Source organism: Acanthochromis polyacanthus, chromosome 16 (genome assembly GCF_021347895.1).
Source record: "Acanthochromis polyacanthus isolate Apoly-LR-REF ecotype Palm Island chromosome 16, KAUST_Apoly_ChrSc, whole genome shotgun sequence".
Classification (NCBI taxonomy): Eukaryota; Metazoa; Chordata; class Actinopteri; family Pomacentridae; genus Acanthochromis; species Acanthochromis polyacanthus.
In genome coordinates, this window is record NC_067128.1 from 13,917,437 (window position 1) to 13,935,639 (window position 18,203).

Consider the following 18,203-nt stretch of genomic DNA (forward strand, 5'->3'; position numbering starts at 1 on the left):
ACTGAGTTTCCTAGAAAGGCCTGAGGTCCAGACTTCAGGAACATTTATTCGGAAGTGCATTTAGCAGCTCAGTCAAGAGGTTTTTTTACAAGGTTGCTGCTCACGAATTATCTGACTTTGTCTGAGAAGTGCTGCAGAAATAAAGCTGTTATTGACTGAAGATGTTTTTTCAGATTGAGGTCAGATTCAGAGTTCAGATCAGATCGAGTTTTACAGATGTCGTTCCAGATGTGCAGCTCTACCGCATCATAAAGTGCACCATCACTAATTTTAAGTTGATTAAAACAAACACCAAAAAAATGAAAGAAAACATACAGATAAGTGAAAAAAATGAAGGAAAATAACAGCAGAATGTCTCCAAGTTTGTGGAACACCATTCTACCAAAATGCACCCTCAGTTAGCGTTTTGATGGTGGTGGAGAGTGATGTCGAACACATCAATCGAAAACCTCCTACAGGTGTTCAAATCTGTTCAGATCAAGTTACCGTGAAGGTCATAACATATGATTCACATCATTTTCACCCTCATCAAACCACTCAGTGACCCCCTGGGCCATTTTGATGAAGGCATTGTCGTCTTGGAAGAGATCACTCCCATCAGGTTAGAAATGTTCCATCATAGGATGAAGGTAATCGCTCAGAACAGCTTTGTATTGATTTGCAGTAACTCTTTCCTCTAAGGAGACTAATGGACCCAAACCATGGCAGCAGGAAGCCCTAACAGTATAACAGAGCCAGCAGATTCCCTCACTGTACAGGACAAGAATTCAGGTTTTTACCTGATTTTGTCTCCAGCCCGTAGTAGAACTTAGTTTAACACGGTGGATGCCTTAATAGAAATGGATACCACACTTCGTCTAATGAAAGTTGCTCTTCAGCCAAAGGTGAGGGAAGGTTTTGGTTGCAGTCATTTAGCAGATTTGTCAAGTTTAAATCCCCAAAGGAATGTAAAGGACATAATTTAAGACGTTTCTAGAAAGTGAAGGGTCTGACCAAGATTGATAAATTAAATTCAGTCAGCTTGAATGCACCTAAACTGCACGGCGTGTTTTTGTAATGATATTTGGCTGAGCTGAAGGGTTGGTACAAATTTTTTAAACACATGAAGTTGATTGACAAATTGACATTATTTAAAAGAATCCTCACTGTATTTTTAGTGCCTAAAACTTTCATGACACATAAATATTGCAGAACATCACACGTGTTCAGAGATAAATATCAATCAAGTCATTATTGATGCTGCACAGTCGATTATAGTCGCACATTCTTCTGATTCGATCCAAGAAGTCTTTTAAAATTGTCACTTTGGATTTAACTGATCTGAAAAACCAACGGTAATAACAGAATCCAGTACTCACTGGTTGAAGGAGAATATTAACACTGCGAAGAGCTCAAGGAGAACCAGTGGAAACTCTTTCTAATGTTCATTCACAGAGGCAGAAAACCCTTCATGTCCTCTGTCCTGTTCATTAAAGAAGCAGTGAGGGCGGTGATTGAAGGGCGGAGCTAAACTGGATGATTAATGCTGCTGCTTCCACCTTTCTTCATGAAACTGCTTTTATAAGTCAAACAGCAGCTTGACCGGCTCAGGAGGGGCGTAAAGACCTGAAGAGTTTCACTTCAATAGCTGATGTTCTTTGAGATGCTAAGGACAATCTTTAATCCTGACTTTTTAAATTATGTCTACACTTTATTTCGCCTTCATTATCATACTACTTATCTTCACCATTAACAAGCTGTCTAAGCTCAAAGTAAAAGTCAGACCTGCTGCATAAATAACATCATTGGATTTGTTTGATTCAAATTAATTTGCACGCTTTTTGGATCTGTACTTTATTTGCTTTACACTGACATGAATAATTAAAAAGTAGCTAAAAAATGACAACAATGCACAAAAATCTGATCCTATACAGATCACTTTGTAATATTATTATTACACCAATTATAGCAATAATTCAGCTGCAAATGGTTCTGTATCTTATACCTAAATATTTTTTCGCGATACCATAAATTCCTCCATTAAGAGTTGATATTTAAATAATGACAGTTTTAAATAGTAGTTAGAAAGTAGCATTGATTGAGGAAAATAAAGTAATAAGTAGATAATAAATCAAACATTTATGCTATGTCATTTATGCTATGTCATTTATAGCGATAAATTTGCATTTCACGTCAAACATTTTGCCCTGTTTGAACTCTGCTAGGTTGAATAAAATGTCGGAAATCAAATGTGTAAGAAGCAGTTTTTTTAAATCTAAAAGGAGCCAAATAAAGCCATTCAAAGGAATGTGACAAACAAAATTTTACATTTTATGGATGGCAAAAACACTCAAATCTGTAGTTGTGAGTGAGCTCTGAGTTCTAGCTTATGTCGATTTTTGAGGCATATGGTGTGGATTTGGTTGTTTGTAGTTCTAACAAGTGCAAATCAGATCTTATCTCTCAGGTGAGTTTATTTTAAAGATTCAGCAGCTGCTTGTTGTTTATTTTCAGACATTTTTAAGCTCCTTTATCAGTGGGGAGAAGTTTAAAGATTTAATCACACCGGCAGACCATGGCTGTGTTTTTAATGGGAATTTATTAGAAACTGCATTAGGGGGACGATTTGATTTTAAGCAGTATGCAGCTGCATGCTGGTTAATCGTTGTGATTGTTATAGAGTGGCTTTAATCAGCAGTCAGATGGTTGAAGTTTTTGTCTGTTTGTTTGGCCAATTTAGCCGTGTACCCCTATAGCACTGTCAGACTCACAATGGACACCCACATTACACACACAGCAGGAGGCAAGTCAACCACCAACACTTTTGTGATGTGAATGGCTGTAGCTCAGGTGGTACAGCGGGTTGTCCGCTAATCGCAAGGTTGCCGGTTGATCCTTGACCCCTCTTTGTGCCAAACATGTTGACCCCAGAAAGAAATGCACTGTAAAGCACTTTGGAACTTAAAGTTTAAAAAAAGCAGTTTCTATCATTTATTGATTCAGCTCCACCACTTGGCCTTTCCCAGCGGACATTTGTGGTGTGCCCAAAAAAACCCACATTTCACCCACTGACCTTCAATACAACAGAGGCCTTTATTGATAGGGGACCTCCAACTGTTAAAGAAAGCCAGTGTTTTACTATTCATTTGCTACAAAATTTTTTATTTATGGCAATTTCATATTTATTTTTAGAATCCAGTTAAAGCCTGTATGTCAGAATTACTCTAATATCCTCCTGAGAACCGAGGGAGAAAAAGTATCTTTCAATTAATTTTTTTTGCAATTTACTGCCTTTTTTGGAGCTAAAATAACAATTTAGAATATTATTAAAAGATATTTTTATTTTAGAGCTTACAGCATGTCCACTGCAGCAGACAACAGAACGATTTTACCGTGGAAAAGACAGCAACAAAATAAACTGGAAAGAACACAAGAATGTCTATTCGTTTTCTCATGAAACTTCAAGAAATTAAATTAATAAATTATTATTATATTATTAATGAAACATAGTTATAAATTAATTACTTTACATAGAAAAAACATTCAATGTGTTTATTATCCCACAAAGAAATGTGTTTTGGGGCAGAAATTTGAATGTAAACAAAGAACTAGCATGCTAGTTAGCTAGTAGCTAACTCCATTAAATTGTTCTCATATCCACAACAGTTGACATTCATAAAGAGAAGATTATTTTTCCTGACAAAAAATTTAGCTGAACTCTGACTCCAATTTGTAGTTTCTTACATGTTCAGAAACAAGAAAATATATGATTACCAAAATTTAAAAAAAATCATCTCTAAACAACATTTGATTTAACTTTTCTCTTTTCCTGGCAGTCTCATTTTCGTCTCAGCATGAAAACAGCATTCCCCTCGCCCCACCCAGTCACATGAGATATCATTAGAAAGGCCAGGATGTCCTCTATTGAGCACATCAGGATTTAGTAGGGTACCTCAAAATAGTCAAAAAAATATAGATCAAAAACAAATGTCGATTACAAAGGACATAAACGAATGGGTTGGGTCTCAGGAGGATAAGACAACTTGCTATTGTGTAATATGGGTAGTTTTACAGTGCTTGGACATGGTTATAGGTTCAAGCTGCAGCAAGTACTGAAGATGTGAAAATCTGAACATTGTGGAGGAAAGAACAATGTAGAGTTACATCAAAGCCAGTTTAGAGCAGAAAGAGATCTAAATAACCAAAGAGGGACTTAAATGAACCTCTCCAGGTCTCTGACAAGTTGGTTTTATGAGTTTGATGTCATCACAATGTAAAGTCTATAAAGTGTTGGAAACACTATTGAGCATGTGCGGTGGGTCACACAATTCAGAAGCAAAGCCAGGAGCTAGAAAACCGTTCTGGCTCATGCACCATGTGAGCAGTTTTCATTAAAGACAACAACTGAGTCCAGTTCTTCTTTTTACATTCATGTTCAGTCAGAGATTTGAGTTTCATATACTACCAGTAGGCAATGTTTTCAAAGTTAGTCTGCAATAATAATAATCCAAATTTGCAGCTAATTTCACCCCTACTTCCCATAAAAGGCTTTTTTCACTTTATGCACTAACATGAAATAAATTTCTTTCTTTTTCTTTTTGACACATTACACTAATAAAATAGCAATGTGTTGCTGCGAAAGGATTCAAGGCCACTGAATGACTCCGATTTTTATTTTTATTTTTTCAGAAATTTGAGCTCTACATGTAAGCAGTACTTGCACTCTAGTTTTGGGCTCTAGGTGTGACAGAGCTCCTTTCAGGGTTAGTTCACCGTGAAAAGTGTTCACGTGAAGCTTATTCAGCAGCAGAGTCACGTCTATGTTGAACGACTTTTTGACTTACAAGACTGATGGGCAACACTATCTACAAAGCTACCACTGATTTTACTCTGACAATCATTCGATCTCAGTAAATGTCATTTCCAAACACCTCACATCCTATTTTTTATGATGACTGTGACTGTATGTACAGAGACAGAAATAAAACTTCACAGTGTGGATGATGACACCTTCTTATTCAACTGCTCAGCCTTGTTAAGACTCTGCAGTGGGACTCATGAATATTTAGAGAACAGTGAACGTGTCGGGAAGCCCAACAACTCTGTGCTGATGGAAGTTCAGGAGATTTGTGGGTAACCCAGCCTGGGGCTCCGGGCCTCCAGCCAGCAGCTTTGATCTGAGCAGCCACCGCTCGCCGCTAAAACCTGCACTTGATCCGGGCCGGATCGACATCCCGGAGAACCAGAGGCACCAGCCACCACGGCAACAGATGGGTCGGACAGCAACACACTACATTATAAACAAAAAACCTGGCAGACTGTAAACCCGCTATCTCTCTGTCACACACACAAAGAATCTGTAAAACATCATGAGTGGAAAATTGCGGAATTACCAATGTACACAAGATACAAAGGCTTTGTATGACGACTCACAGCCACCGAAGCAAGACTAAGTGCGATATTTCCATGATCTCTATTTCTATAAGGGAATACATGAACACAGATACGTGTGCAGGTCTTCAAAGGGTAATTTCACCAAAATTATAAGTTAAAAACACATCTGAGTGACATTTATTGTCCAGTGTTTTAAAATCTGTCTCTGATTTAAGTCTCAAAGTAGCTATATATACACTACCATTGAAAATTTTGGGGTCACCCAGACCATTTCATGTTTTCCATGAAAACTCACACTTTTATTCATGTGCTAACATAATTGCACAAGGGTTTTCTAATCATTAATTAGCCTTTCAACACCAATAGCTAACACGATGTAGCATTAGAACACAGATATGATGGTTGCTGGAAATGTTCCTCTGTACCTCTATGTAGATATTCTATTAAAAATCAGCTGTTTCCAGCTGGAATACTCATTTACCACAATAACAATGTATAATTGTATTTCTGATTCATTTAATGATACCTTCATTGAAAAAAAATGCTTTTCTTTCAAAAATAAGGACATTTTTAAGTGACCTCAAACTTTTGAATGGTAGTGTATATTCAAACACAAAGAAACATCTACAATAACTGTTTTCAGAGAATCATATCTTTGCAATTTAAAAGAAACTGCAGACTGATTTGCAACTCCACTGAAAATGGAATTGCACGTATGGCTGCTTATAATATTCACAATGACTCCCCACTTAAAGTTATTCGGAAAGTTTATAATCTGCAAACTCTGTTGACTAAAGGTTCCAGTGTCTTTCAGTTAGCCTACAACAGTTGATGGAAAACCGGGAGTGTTAGGGCCTGATGAACAATTGAAAGATTGAAATAAAGTCAGGAGTGAATCCCAGCATGCTGCTGAGAAAGGCTGCTCAATAGATTCATTTTACGTTATTACACATTTCAAAGCAATTCTCTTGAATAAAACCTGTAAAATTCCAGTTTGTCTGATGCTAATATTTGCAGATTTCTTCAATTATTTTAAGAAATTTTAAGAAAATAAGAATTATCTGCCAATCAGACACGAGAATGAAACCAACAGGTGACTGACAGGTGAAAGGAATAACATTGATTTTCTCTGTATCATAGCAGCAGTCAGGGGGTGGGAAACATTAGGCAGCAGGTGAGCAGTCAGTTCACCTGCTGTGAGTTCACTGAGCACCTCAGTGGGGTGATCCGGGTAAACAGCAGTTAGTAACGATCAAAAATAGTGCCGGACCGACAAACTGATGAACCAGAGACAGGGTCATTGGGCGCATGTGAGGAGTGCAGACTGGCCTGTGTGGTCTGATCCAGCGTAAGTTGAACTGTTGCTGCTATGATGGAAAGGTGTCAGAACACACAGAGCATCACAGCTCGCTGCTTACAGGGCTGCACAGAGGTCAGAGTGTCCATGCGGAGCCTCGTCTATCACTGACAGAGCCTACAGCGGGCAGGTGAGCGTCAAAACTAGAACTGACCGTGGTGTGGTCTGATGTTTTCTTTGGCGTCACGTGATTGTAAGAAGGCAGTAGTAGTAGAGTGATGCTCAGGGGAAGGTTGTGTTGGGAAACCTTGGCTCCAGCATTCAAGTGGATGTTACTTTGACAAAAACCATTGGTGCAAACTACATACACCCTACGGGGCAGTGTAGTGTCTGTTCAAGAATAGATTGAGGAACACGACAAAGAGTTCAAGACCTTAACTTGGCTTCCTGATCCACCGATCTTAATTGATGGGCCAAAAAAAGAAATCACTGATCCATGTAAGCAGCACCTTAAACGATTTGCCCTTAGTATGATGTTAATCTTGGTGTCTGATACCACAGGACACCATCAGAGGTCCAACTGTTTTGGCAACACAAAGGGGACAACAGACTATTAGGCAGCAGGTTTGAAAGTTGTGGCTGATCCGTGTATGCCTCCATTCATCTTCTGCATCACTGGAACTGTCAAACTTTGTCCTTACCATAATGTAAAACCAATGCTAAACACTGATCTCAACCCGAAACCTAAATCCAGACCCTGAAGTCACCGCAAAACTATAAAGCCAGGACAACATGCCACGTGCCCACTTCAGCGGTCCTCACAATGTTAGCGTAACAAGGCGCTCAGAGGCTGCACAATGACAAACAGGACCATTAGCGAGTGTGATGGAGGAGATAACGTGTTGCCATGTTCCTGCCAGAACAGCTAGAAATGGGTTAGAGCAAAGTAGAGCTGCACAGGAGGGATTTCAGGGCTTTGACTCAGCCGTTGAGCAAATGCAAATCTGTAAGGATGTGCACACAAACGCACGGATACCACAACACTAGTGCTGTCCCTCTGCTGATGTGTTTGGCCCCCTTTCAAACTGGGCTCATTTTTTCTTCTCATTTTTGGAGATTTGTCAAATCTGCATGGTTCTTTGGGTTGTCACACAAAATAAACTTTTTAATACAAGGCTGAAATTCACATCAAAAATCACTTCTATAAGAGAAATTCAGTATATTCTTGCAAAAAGAAGTGCTCTGTGACAAAATCCAGCTCGAATCAAATTCTTGCCTGCTTTCTACAATGGTTTTCTTCACCCCTCCTCTTGTTGTGAAAAATGGAGGCGGCGATTTATCGATGTGAGAAACACAATGAGGTGTGCGAGTCGAGGTGCGAGTTTCAAATTGTGTTGAGTCAGGCAGTGATGATGGCACACGTGTGAGTTCAGCAAATTTTACTTCACTGTGTAATAATCTGCCTGGCTCTAGCTACATATTGTACACTTATAACAAATCGAGATGAAGCTTTAGCAAACCGGCTCTCCACGGGTGGATTTTAAAATCGAAATGACTTCATAGTAATAGTACGAGTCCATATGTACTTTATAGTTCATGCGTAAATTTACCTTTTCTCCAGATTGTAACTCTATCACAGCCGCTTCAGGTTACTTTGTACATATAACATTTCTTACATTGTGCCCATGGTTAAAGAAACATCCCTCATCTGTTCATGTTTCTGTTTTTTCTCATTTTTATAATACATGGTGCTAAACATCACAAAACTCACCCATTTTATGCCAAATAAATAAAACTGAGATTACTTTTTAGAATCTTTTGTAACTGATCAAAACATAAATCACGTGTTTTTATCACAAGTTTGCTTTGGCAACAGTCTTTTGGTAATATAATACAGCACTTTAAAATGTGTGCAAGGTTACCATGGAGACCGTAAATGGTGCTCACACCAGCTATTCATTTAATTTAGTCTTTTTCTTTTCACTGCACTTTGGCTAACTGAAAGGTAACTACTCCTAGCATTATTATTGGAGGCATTCTCACTATAATTTGTATTCCAAGAACCTTTGCACATTACTGCACATTTCAGTATTATTTGTCCCTGTAATGGTTTTTTTCTCTCCACAAAGAGGTTTCCTTCAAAAGAGTTTTCAATATTAAAGATCTGCTGTTCTCATTTTGAAGTTAACCTCAACTGAATCTTCTTTAGACAGATTCTATATTGCAAGACTGTAATTAGGAACTATAATCAGTGGATTTGATTAACTTAGACAACTGCAGCCTCACACACACCTTCATCTACATTCACAGTGCATTTTAGACTGAAATGATTTGCCAATCACCAACACTTAAGGGCTTACTACAGACCATCAAATAAATCTGAAACAGTAAGAGGCAGGATGTTAAGTCTTTTGGCAGTGCTTTGTTAACCCATCTATCCTACCAAAGCCGCTCTCATTTGTTGCACTATTTAAGCAATGTTTCCATCCAAAAGTGGCACAAATTTAAACACAATTTGACAAAAGAAAAACATCACAATTACTTCCAATGTTTTGTGAACAGTCGGTGCCATTAAACCCCTGTAGAAGCAGAGAGGGCACAACTTAACCCTTTAGGCTTTGGTTAGGCGGAGTTTTTTCAATAAAATATTCAGTTTTGATATAATTTTTTCAAAAGGTTGTAACTTGAAAATGGTTAGAGATAGAGGCAAACTGTAAATGAGAAAAATCATCAGTAATGACCCAAAGTTTATAATGGGAGGAAATTCACTCATCTAATTTGCATATTATGACGTCACCAGGCAGCGGATGTATGGATTACATAACTTTATTGATGTTTAACGATCAAAATGGCATTGCTTGGCTCAGAATGTGTCAGATCCCTGTCTCAACGATACCCAGCAGGCTTATCAAAATAAACCATCGGCTCCAGTATGTGCTGCTCGTGGACTGTCATGGCGCACCGACCCGCTGCCGTTACGCACAGACGCAGCGGCACTTTCTCTCTCACTGGACGACTGAACATCTTCATCAGAGGGTGAATAGTCCTCTTCAGAATCTGAGTAAGGCATTACTTGACAAAGTACTTTGCCAGCGTTGACCAGACCTCTCGGTACGGTGAATTTTCTCGCTCTAAAATGTGCCGTCTTGCGCTCTGATACGCTCCGACGACGAGTCTCGTCTCCTCGGTTTTCAAACTCCGTAAACTCCAAAAGTTTGAATGAAAACACGCCCACAACTGATGCTCAGATTGAAGTTCCAGATGTCCGCCATCTCTTGGTATAAAGTAGTAACTGCATGAGGCAGTATATTTGAAGCTATGGCTTGTTATGTTCAGGAATGTTGCTTGTCGCAATATTGCGACTTTGGCGCTTAAAGGGTTAAGACAGATGTAGCCAAAGCTTAAACCAGTGAAAGATAAAATAGACGATGAGATGGAAATATGACATTTCTTAGTTTCATGTATTTAGGAGATAAAGTTTATAGTTTCCTCATCACTCTACACATGATGTTCTTGTCTTCAAGCTTTCTGGCTGTTTCATTTTGCTTTATCCATATGCCAAGCTTTCCATGTCAAAAAAGAATAAAAGCTTTCTAGCTTTTTTTCTGTTTCAGGTTTGCGATGCACAAATTGGAAAAATGCCTATGAATGGAAAGAAAACACAATAAAGTTGTCTATTGTGCTTTTGTGCCTCATAACTCACATGGCCGCTAGAGATCTTTGTCAAGTAAAATTAAACAAAGGCCCTTTTTAGTGATCTGAACAAACAACTAATGCTGCCAGCATTTGCAGAACAAAGCACAAGTATATCTTTAACTTTTTTTGCCTCCAAAGCAAATGCTTTCACAAACCCTTCTTAACTTTTAGCTTTTTAACATGTAAAACAAAGCATATGTAACTCTGTACACTTTATATCTCACCTATACACCAGGAAATGAAACAGTTTGAAGAAAGCCCTGTGTAGAACTCCGTTTGTTGTGTTCTTTTGCACCTTTGTACTGAACACAGCTGCATGAATCCATCCTGTAAATCGTGTGCAAACAGCTTCTGGGGTAAAACAACAAAGGCCAACAGAGGGCTCCTGACTGCAATCTGCCTGCAGCTACAGACACCCACCTGAATCCTCCTCTCCTCCTCCTCTCTCCTCTTCCTCTCCTCCTCTTCCTGCTTCCTCTTCAGTTCCATCTCTGCTTTCCTGAGGAGAGGAAAGACAAAAGCGACAGATGTAGGCAGAAAGAGGGAAATATAAAAGAGACAGAGAGATGAAGGAAATGTGGCAAAAGAGAAAGAAAAAAGAAGAATGTTGTATTAGCAGAAAGAAGAGCTGAACATGAAATTTAAGCATGGATTTTAAAATGTTTAATACGAAGATTGGAATGTAATAACCGATCATTTGCAGTGTAACTCTCATTGCCTTTTGCTACTCTCAGTGCTGCAAAATACAAGGAATACAAGAGTTTAAGGCATTGAAATGTAAACACTGTGGATTATTCAAACAGCAGAATAAATCACACGCAGTTTATTAAATCCTCTCAGAGAAGAAAATGGAACAAAAGAAAATTCGGCTTTTGGCGGAAAAAACTTCTGTTCGATAATCATTAATGAGCTGACTAATCTTTTCAGCTCTACTGCGTTGGATTTGTTTCCAAAAGATAAATCTGACAAATCCCTGCAAGAGACCTGAATCGCACCAAAAAGTTCAAAAGAAACACCCTTCTGTGTCTGTTTCAACAGCTCTTAAACTGGATGTTATTTTCCTGCTCTTTGCCTCTTTATTTTTGTTGCGCGCTCACAGGAAAACCATCAGAGCACTGAAGCGTTGACATTTTCACCCTTTACTACTGCCGACTTGTACTCCGTGGTCATCGAGGAATTGAAGGTTGTTCTGCTGCTGCTGCACACGCTGCAAAACGCTCGGAATAGAAACATCCGCCAAATGCCCAAAAGAAAGAACACTGTGCCGTGCAGTCGCAGTGTTTCAGGAATTTAAAGCATCACAAGTGAAATCCGCTGTGAGAAATTCCCATTGACTGATATCCTCAGAAATAATGGGTGAATTAAAGCTGCACCGGACCTGTGCTGAAATGTGAAATCCTATAAAACGAGTTATTGCACTGATGTTATCACGGGCTTCTGATGTGATCTCAGGGTGCTATCAGTCTCCTGCTCTCGTGACCTTCAGTCTGTGACCTTCAGGTGCATCTTGGGAGTTCATAACTTGCCAGAGGAGGAGAATAAAGGGAAGGGAAAGTGGGCCATAAAATTTGGGCTGTCGGCTCTAATGTCTTATATTAGCGGGTAGTGGTTTGTGACGAACACATTGGCCCCCATCAGTCCTGCTAAAAGACATTCCATAGTGTTAAAAAACGTGGAGCACTGTGGCGGTCAAACCCTGGATGAAGAATACATCTGACACAATCTGGGCAGGAACTTTAATTTTCCATGTAAACCATGTACAGCATGTGAGGGATTAAACCGGTCACTTACACTGTGTCATGTAGGGAAAAAAAAGGTGGAGTCTTCAAGGAGAAGCTGTCTTATAAAGGCAGAAAACACTAATTTTCCTCATTCTCTCCTGGCTATGTTCAGTAACATATATTTGAAAATAAAATAAAAAATATTTAATACAGAAAAATGCCTCCTTTTACACTACACTATTAAGGATGTCCTGGTCAAGTTTTTTCCTGATCATTAAAAATTCAGCGTCTACCAAAACCTAATAAGACTGCCCTACGTAATACACACTTCATGTACTGTATATTCGTTGTAGTACTTGGTTGCACCAGCAAGTGGAGCCTCTTACTGTTTAATGCTGCTGCAATTAGAGGCGATGGACACTTCCATGTCGGCAAGCAGAGAGCACTGTGGAAGTTCAGCTAGTAAAGGGGCACCAAGACAAAGTCTTCAGTGATGCTTAAACCCTTGATGCCTGAATTTATTTACAATAAAAATCATTTTTGTGTGTTTTTGCTTTCCAGCTGATGCTAAAATAAGTGAAGATTGTTCATTTATCTATTAAACATAGAACAGATATATAATAATAATAACAAATATATAATAATTAAGTCCCACTCTGACTGGTCCTACGAGAAACCAGTGCTTGCAAAAGTTTCTGAGGGATCTATTGAATATGCCCAAACTGGCATTGGGGGAACGGATACGCTATCACGGCTGCAGTCTAAATGAAAACAGTATGTTGCAAATTAGGCGTCAAGGGGTTAATGACTTCCAGCTAGCACACGTGGCAACTCAAACTGGGATGAACTAGTCCAAAGCAATTACTAACTAATGTTTATTTTCATTATGAATTAGCACACCAGTTATTTTTTTCCATTAATTGACTGATTACTTGGTCTGTAAAAACTAAAAAAAAAAAGAAAAAAAAAAAAGAAAAATTCCATCGCAAGTGCTCTTGTTTGACTCACTGGATGCAGGATGGAGCTTTTTCTGTGCCTTAGTCTCTCTTCTGGAGCTCTTCATTAACAAACAAAATCTTTATTTTTTAGGCTTACTGTACTCGTAATTCTTGTCCTGCTTCTTTCATGCCTTATCTTTACCCAGCTGCTGTAGCATGTAAATTTCCCCGGTGGGGAATCAGTAAAGTTTATCTTATCATGTGTACGTCACTTTCATTATTAGCACCAAACAAACTCACAAACTCCACTGTATAGCACCTGCCCAAAAACAAACACCAGACCAGCAGAAGCTAGCTGGTGAAGTAATTTGAGCATCAAGAATGTAATGACCAATTCCTGATTTACTCAGGAGTTGGTGGAGACCAAAAACAGAGCTAAATTACAAATGAATATTAGACTTCTACTCATTGGGTGGACAAACAACTCCAGTGGGACAAAAGTAGGTCAGGAAAGAAATCAGGGCTCTTTACGGAGGTTTGCCTCCCCACCACACTTATCGTAAGTGATTAATTTTAAAAGTATAACGGGTGACATCGCACATACTATGTCTGTGTTAAATTCTTTGTAGATCAGAATCAAGAAACAACAGTCCTTATCAAGCTGTGGACGATTGGGGACAGGGACTGGTTTCACGCTGCTGTTTTAAAATTGCATCACTTAAACATGACCTGATTTCTTTGTTTGTTAAGGTTTTTATCACAACTCTGAGGCTGTGACCCCTGACATCTTTGCTATTGTTCTCCTGTAATGATGAGCACTGGGGAACTGAAGCATATCGTGCTGCTGTGCTCACTGTAAATCACCCGAGACAAAAGAGTCAGCTAAATACAGAAAATGTAAAAAAGCAACAACTCAACCTCATAACACTTTATAGCTTCTATAAAAATAAATCCTTTTGGAGCAGCAATCTCATTATGTAAATCCCTACTGGGCCCCTTCAAAAATGTGTGGACAGAGAGAGCATTTGTCCAGTGCAGCAGTTTTTACTGAAAAGTGGCTTTCGCTGGGTCAAAACACACCAACTTTCACAAGTGCCTCTTAATTTTTGGCCATGAAGCAAAACAAAAATGTTTCATCTGAGGCGAGCTACGAGTGCTCCATCCTGAAGCCCCCTCCCACTTACAGTCGCCTGTCCTCCTCCTCCTGCTTGCGGCGCTGCTCCTCCTCCTCCCTCCTCTTCTTCTCTTTCTCCATCTCCTCCTGGATGCGTCTCAGCCGCTCTCGCTCCTCCTCCTCCTTCTTCTTGTTCTGCATGGCGGTCAGCAGCTTCTCCGACCGTTTCACCAGGGCCTGGTACTCGTGGTCGATGTCAATCCGGCCCAACATCGTGGTCTGTCAGACACGGAAAAAGAATCAGCTTAGAATGTTTCCAGGCAGCAGGTGCTAATTTGGAAGGTTAAACCTGAACTAATAAGTAACCTCACTGTGGTAGATGCCAAAATAAATGCGTGAAGGTCTGAATGAGCATTTCAATATCATCTGAATTTCTATTGAAATCACAAGGCTGTCTTGCACAGAGCCCCATTCGGCTCCGTTGGGAGGAACTGGAGCACAGACTGATGGAGGCTATTAAAGCAGCACATTACCGCTCCTCATTTCGAAATAAGATGTTCAACTGTTGTCATGTTGCACTGTACAAATCTCATTTGTTCAAGTTGGCAAACTATTTCTCTTGAAAGCCGAAACTATTTAATTGGTATTCAGTTTGATTTTAACTGAGCTTTTCTTCAAATATTAATGTACTGTTACTTTATATTTCATCAGCTTAAAAGAAACATTGTGTGCCAAAGTTTGGGTAACTTTCCACTTTGTAAATACTTAAAACTTTTAAGACAAAATGTACGGCAGGTCAAGAATTGTCATTAGTTTGGTGAATCTCTCAGCCTTCAAACCCTGCGATAACACAAACAAGCAACGGCGACTTAAAGATATCAAAGCACATGGAGATATCAATGCCTGAAATGTCATTAAGAACTGGCAGTTTTGGAGGTCAACAAAAGCTTCTGAAGACCAAGAACAGTATGCGATAAAACTACACGCCTGCTGCGAAGGAAAGCAAAGCAAACTCCTGATACCAACTCAAGAACAGCAGCACTCTCAGCTGACAACAAAAGTGTATGCAAACTATGATAACTACTAAAATTTACCCATGTGATTACTGTCATTTTATTGTCCATTTATTTATGATTTATTAAAGGAAGAGAAGCAGTGATATTAATACATTTGAATGTCCATTTAACAAATGGATTTTTTTTCTTCTTTGCATTTGAATAATCAACAAAACATTTAATTTGTCCAGTGGTGCACAAATGTCTGAATACTCTACACAACTGTTAAGTAAATGTATTTTTTTTAGCAGTTCTATCGAGAAGATAGAATCACTATAGGAACCTTGAGAAAAACACCTTATCAAACATAGAATCACCATAGCAACCATGCTAAAACAGCACATGAACAACCATGAAACACATTAGCAAGACCCTTCAAACACTGCAGTAACCACCCAGAAACACCGAAGCAACTACTTAAAAACCTTAACTATCAAGTAAGACCACTACAGCAACCACAAAACCCCCCCAAAAAACATAGCGATCACAGAAATGCCACAACCACCACTTAAAAACACCTTAGCAAACACAAGAAAACACTAGAGCAACCAGCAAAACACAAAATTGCAATTACCTATTATCACTTTAATAACCACTTAGGAATACAACAACCACACACACAAAAAACACCTAGAAACCACCCAGAAACACCTTAGCAACAACTTACAGACGCTATATTACCAAGTAAAAACACACAGACACTGTGTTAACCACCACGAAACACCTTAGCAGTCACCTAAAAAAGCCTGCAGCAAACACCTAAAAACAACACCAAAGAAACCCCACCTTATGAACCATGTATAAACACCGTAGCAACCATAAAGAAACACCTTCGCAGCCACCTAAAAAAGCTGCAGCAAACACCGAAAACATCATAGAAACCACACCAAAAAATCCACCTTAGCAACTGCCTAAAAACAATCAAGCAACCACGTATAAAAACCACTGAGAAACACCTTTATAGCAGCCTAGAAAAACCACAGCAACCATGTAAAAACACCATAGCAACCACAAAGAAATAACTTGGCAACTACTTAAAAAATACAACGCAGCAACTATGGAAAAACATTCCAATAACCATGGAAAGACACCATGGCAGCCACTTCAAGAAACCTTCAAAACGACACTTAAACACAAAGAAACAATCTAACAATCACGTAACAACCGCTAATGGATTTTGTCTGGGACAGCAAGCACATGTAAAACTTTCTGAGTAACCCCTCAGCTTTTCACTGGCTTGAATTCAAGTATCTTTGAGGATGTTTTTGATTGTTGCAACGGGTGTGTAGGAGCTGGAGACAGACACTGAGGGATCAGACGATAACTTCCATGGCAGCCTCTAAAAAGCCAGAAAAAATCCTTAGAGAGCATCAGGATTCTCACAGTTCACTGCCACTGTACGTTCAAACATCATCAGGGTCCAATCTGACGGCCGATACTGGCCTGCGGTGTAAACCTGAGGAGGGAAACGTGTTGCCGTCTCACAGCAGATGAATATTCAAACACATCTGCTGTCACTGCAACCTTTTTCCTCTGACTGTCAGTTACTGTACAACAAAGCTGTAGGGTGGAGTTGGACGTGATGGGAGCCTTGCACTCAGAATCCCTCCACCAACGTTTGGCCCGCTAATCCCGACATTCACCAGAATGCGAGGACCTGTCAGACTCACACATTAACAGCTATCCAGGAATAAAGTGACAAGGCAGGTACAGAAGAAGGCATGCTGAATTATGAAACCCTGATAAAGAAAAATCTACCATAGGACATTTACGATTCATGACAAGCATAGGGAAGATTATCTAAAAGAGGGCAAATTTAAAGTTGCATATAAGGCACAAGTTAATCCAGTTCAACGGCAAATACCATTGTGATAATAAGAAGTCGATCCATCAGTTTAAAGGGTAAATATCTCTGAATCAAACAGAAATCTTAAAACATCTCTGTAGTGATCCGCATGAAGATACATACACTGCATATATATTGGAAAAACATTACCACCTTGACTTTATCATTAAATATTTAAAAAAAATCTTTCAATCTGTTCCCATTTCCCCGGCACAGACTTAAAGCACCACCTGTCTGTCAAACTGCACCAGAATGTGGTTTAATGTCAGGCTGTCCATCATTTCCTCAGAGTAGGTGGCACTTTTGTCACAACGGTGGATTTCCTATTTTTGAAACAAAACTCTCTATATGTATGTGTCTGTCAGAGCAGACAGCCAAACAAAAGGCTTTCACTGGAGGATATGGAAGAAAATTCAGGCTTTATGTACAATTCATCATTTAATACACGCTTTAATGGCTCATACAGTACATGGACAGATAAGGTATACTCTATAGCTATTTTCAGACATGGGGATGCATAACAGTGCTGCTTCATCATTCTGTTAAAGTGACGACATTCGATAACAAATAATTGAACTGCAGCTAATAACCAACTCTGTGTATGGACGTTTACTTGTCTGAAATAAATAAAAGTAATTGAACTGATCTGTCCCCATGTAGGGAATCATTTATTTCTACTGAAGTTGCCAGCACTGTTGTTCTATTCTTCTATGTGCACAAATGTGTGGAACTTTTTTGCTTTGGATCATGGTGCTGTTTGACACTGCAAGTATTTATGTAAACTTAGAAGAAAGACTTCTACAAACAACTGGAAACAACTAACTTCAGCTCCTGGTAATGTTTCGTGTAAAATAAACGATTACATTCATTAACGGTGAGTATCATACATTTAGGATGACACTGTCTGTTTTCATTGCATTAGTTTTATTATTATCTATATTTTGGTTTGTAGTCTAAAAGATGTGACAGGAAAGCGAATGAGAAAGGTGTGCTGTGTCTTCTTTTGCTCTCTGTGACGCTTTTGGACCAAAATCGCTGCTGAAATGTTGAAAAATCCTCCCCCAAATCAAGTCTAACTCCAACTACATTGCTTGGGCGTACCTTTCTGTTTGATTGCCATTGTGAATTTGATAGAAAAGGGAGCACGGTGGTCACTGAGATGG

General features: G+C 39.1%; 1 protein-coding gene across 5 annotated transcripts in view; it reads right to left on the reverse strand.

Moving 5' to 3' along the window:
- Nucleotides 1-18,203, reverse strand: part of LOC110962927 (unconventional myosin-VI) — a 206,092-nt gene that overhangs the window by 38,962 nt on the left and 148,927 nt on the right. For all 5 annotated transcript variants that reach the window (XM_051960537.1, XM_051960540.1, XM_051960539.1 and 2 more), the window contains exons 26-27: nt 14,210-14,418; nt 10,787-10,865 (exon numbers count right to left, since the gene is read on the reverse strand). In XM_051960537.1, the coding sequence (XP_051816497.1) occupies nt 10,787-10,865; nt 14,210-14,418 (288 nt within the window). The remainder of the gene's footprint in view (nt 1-10,786; nt 10,866-14,209; nt 14,419-18,203) is intronic.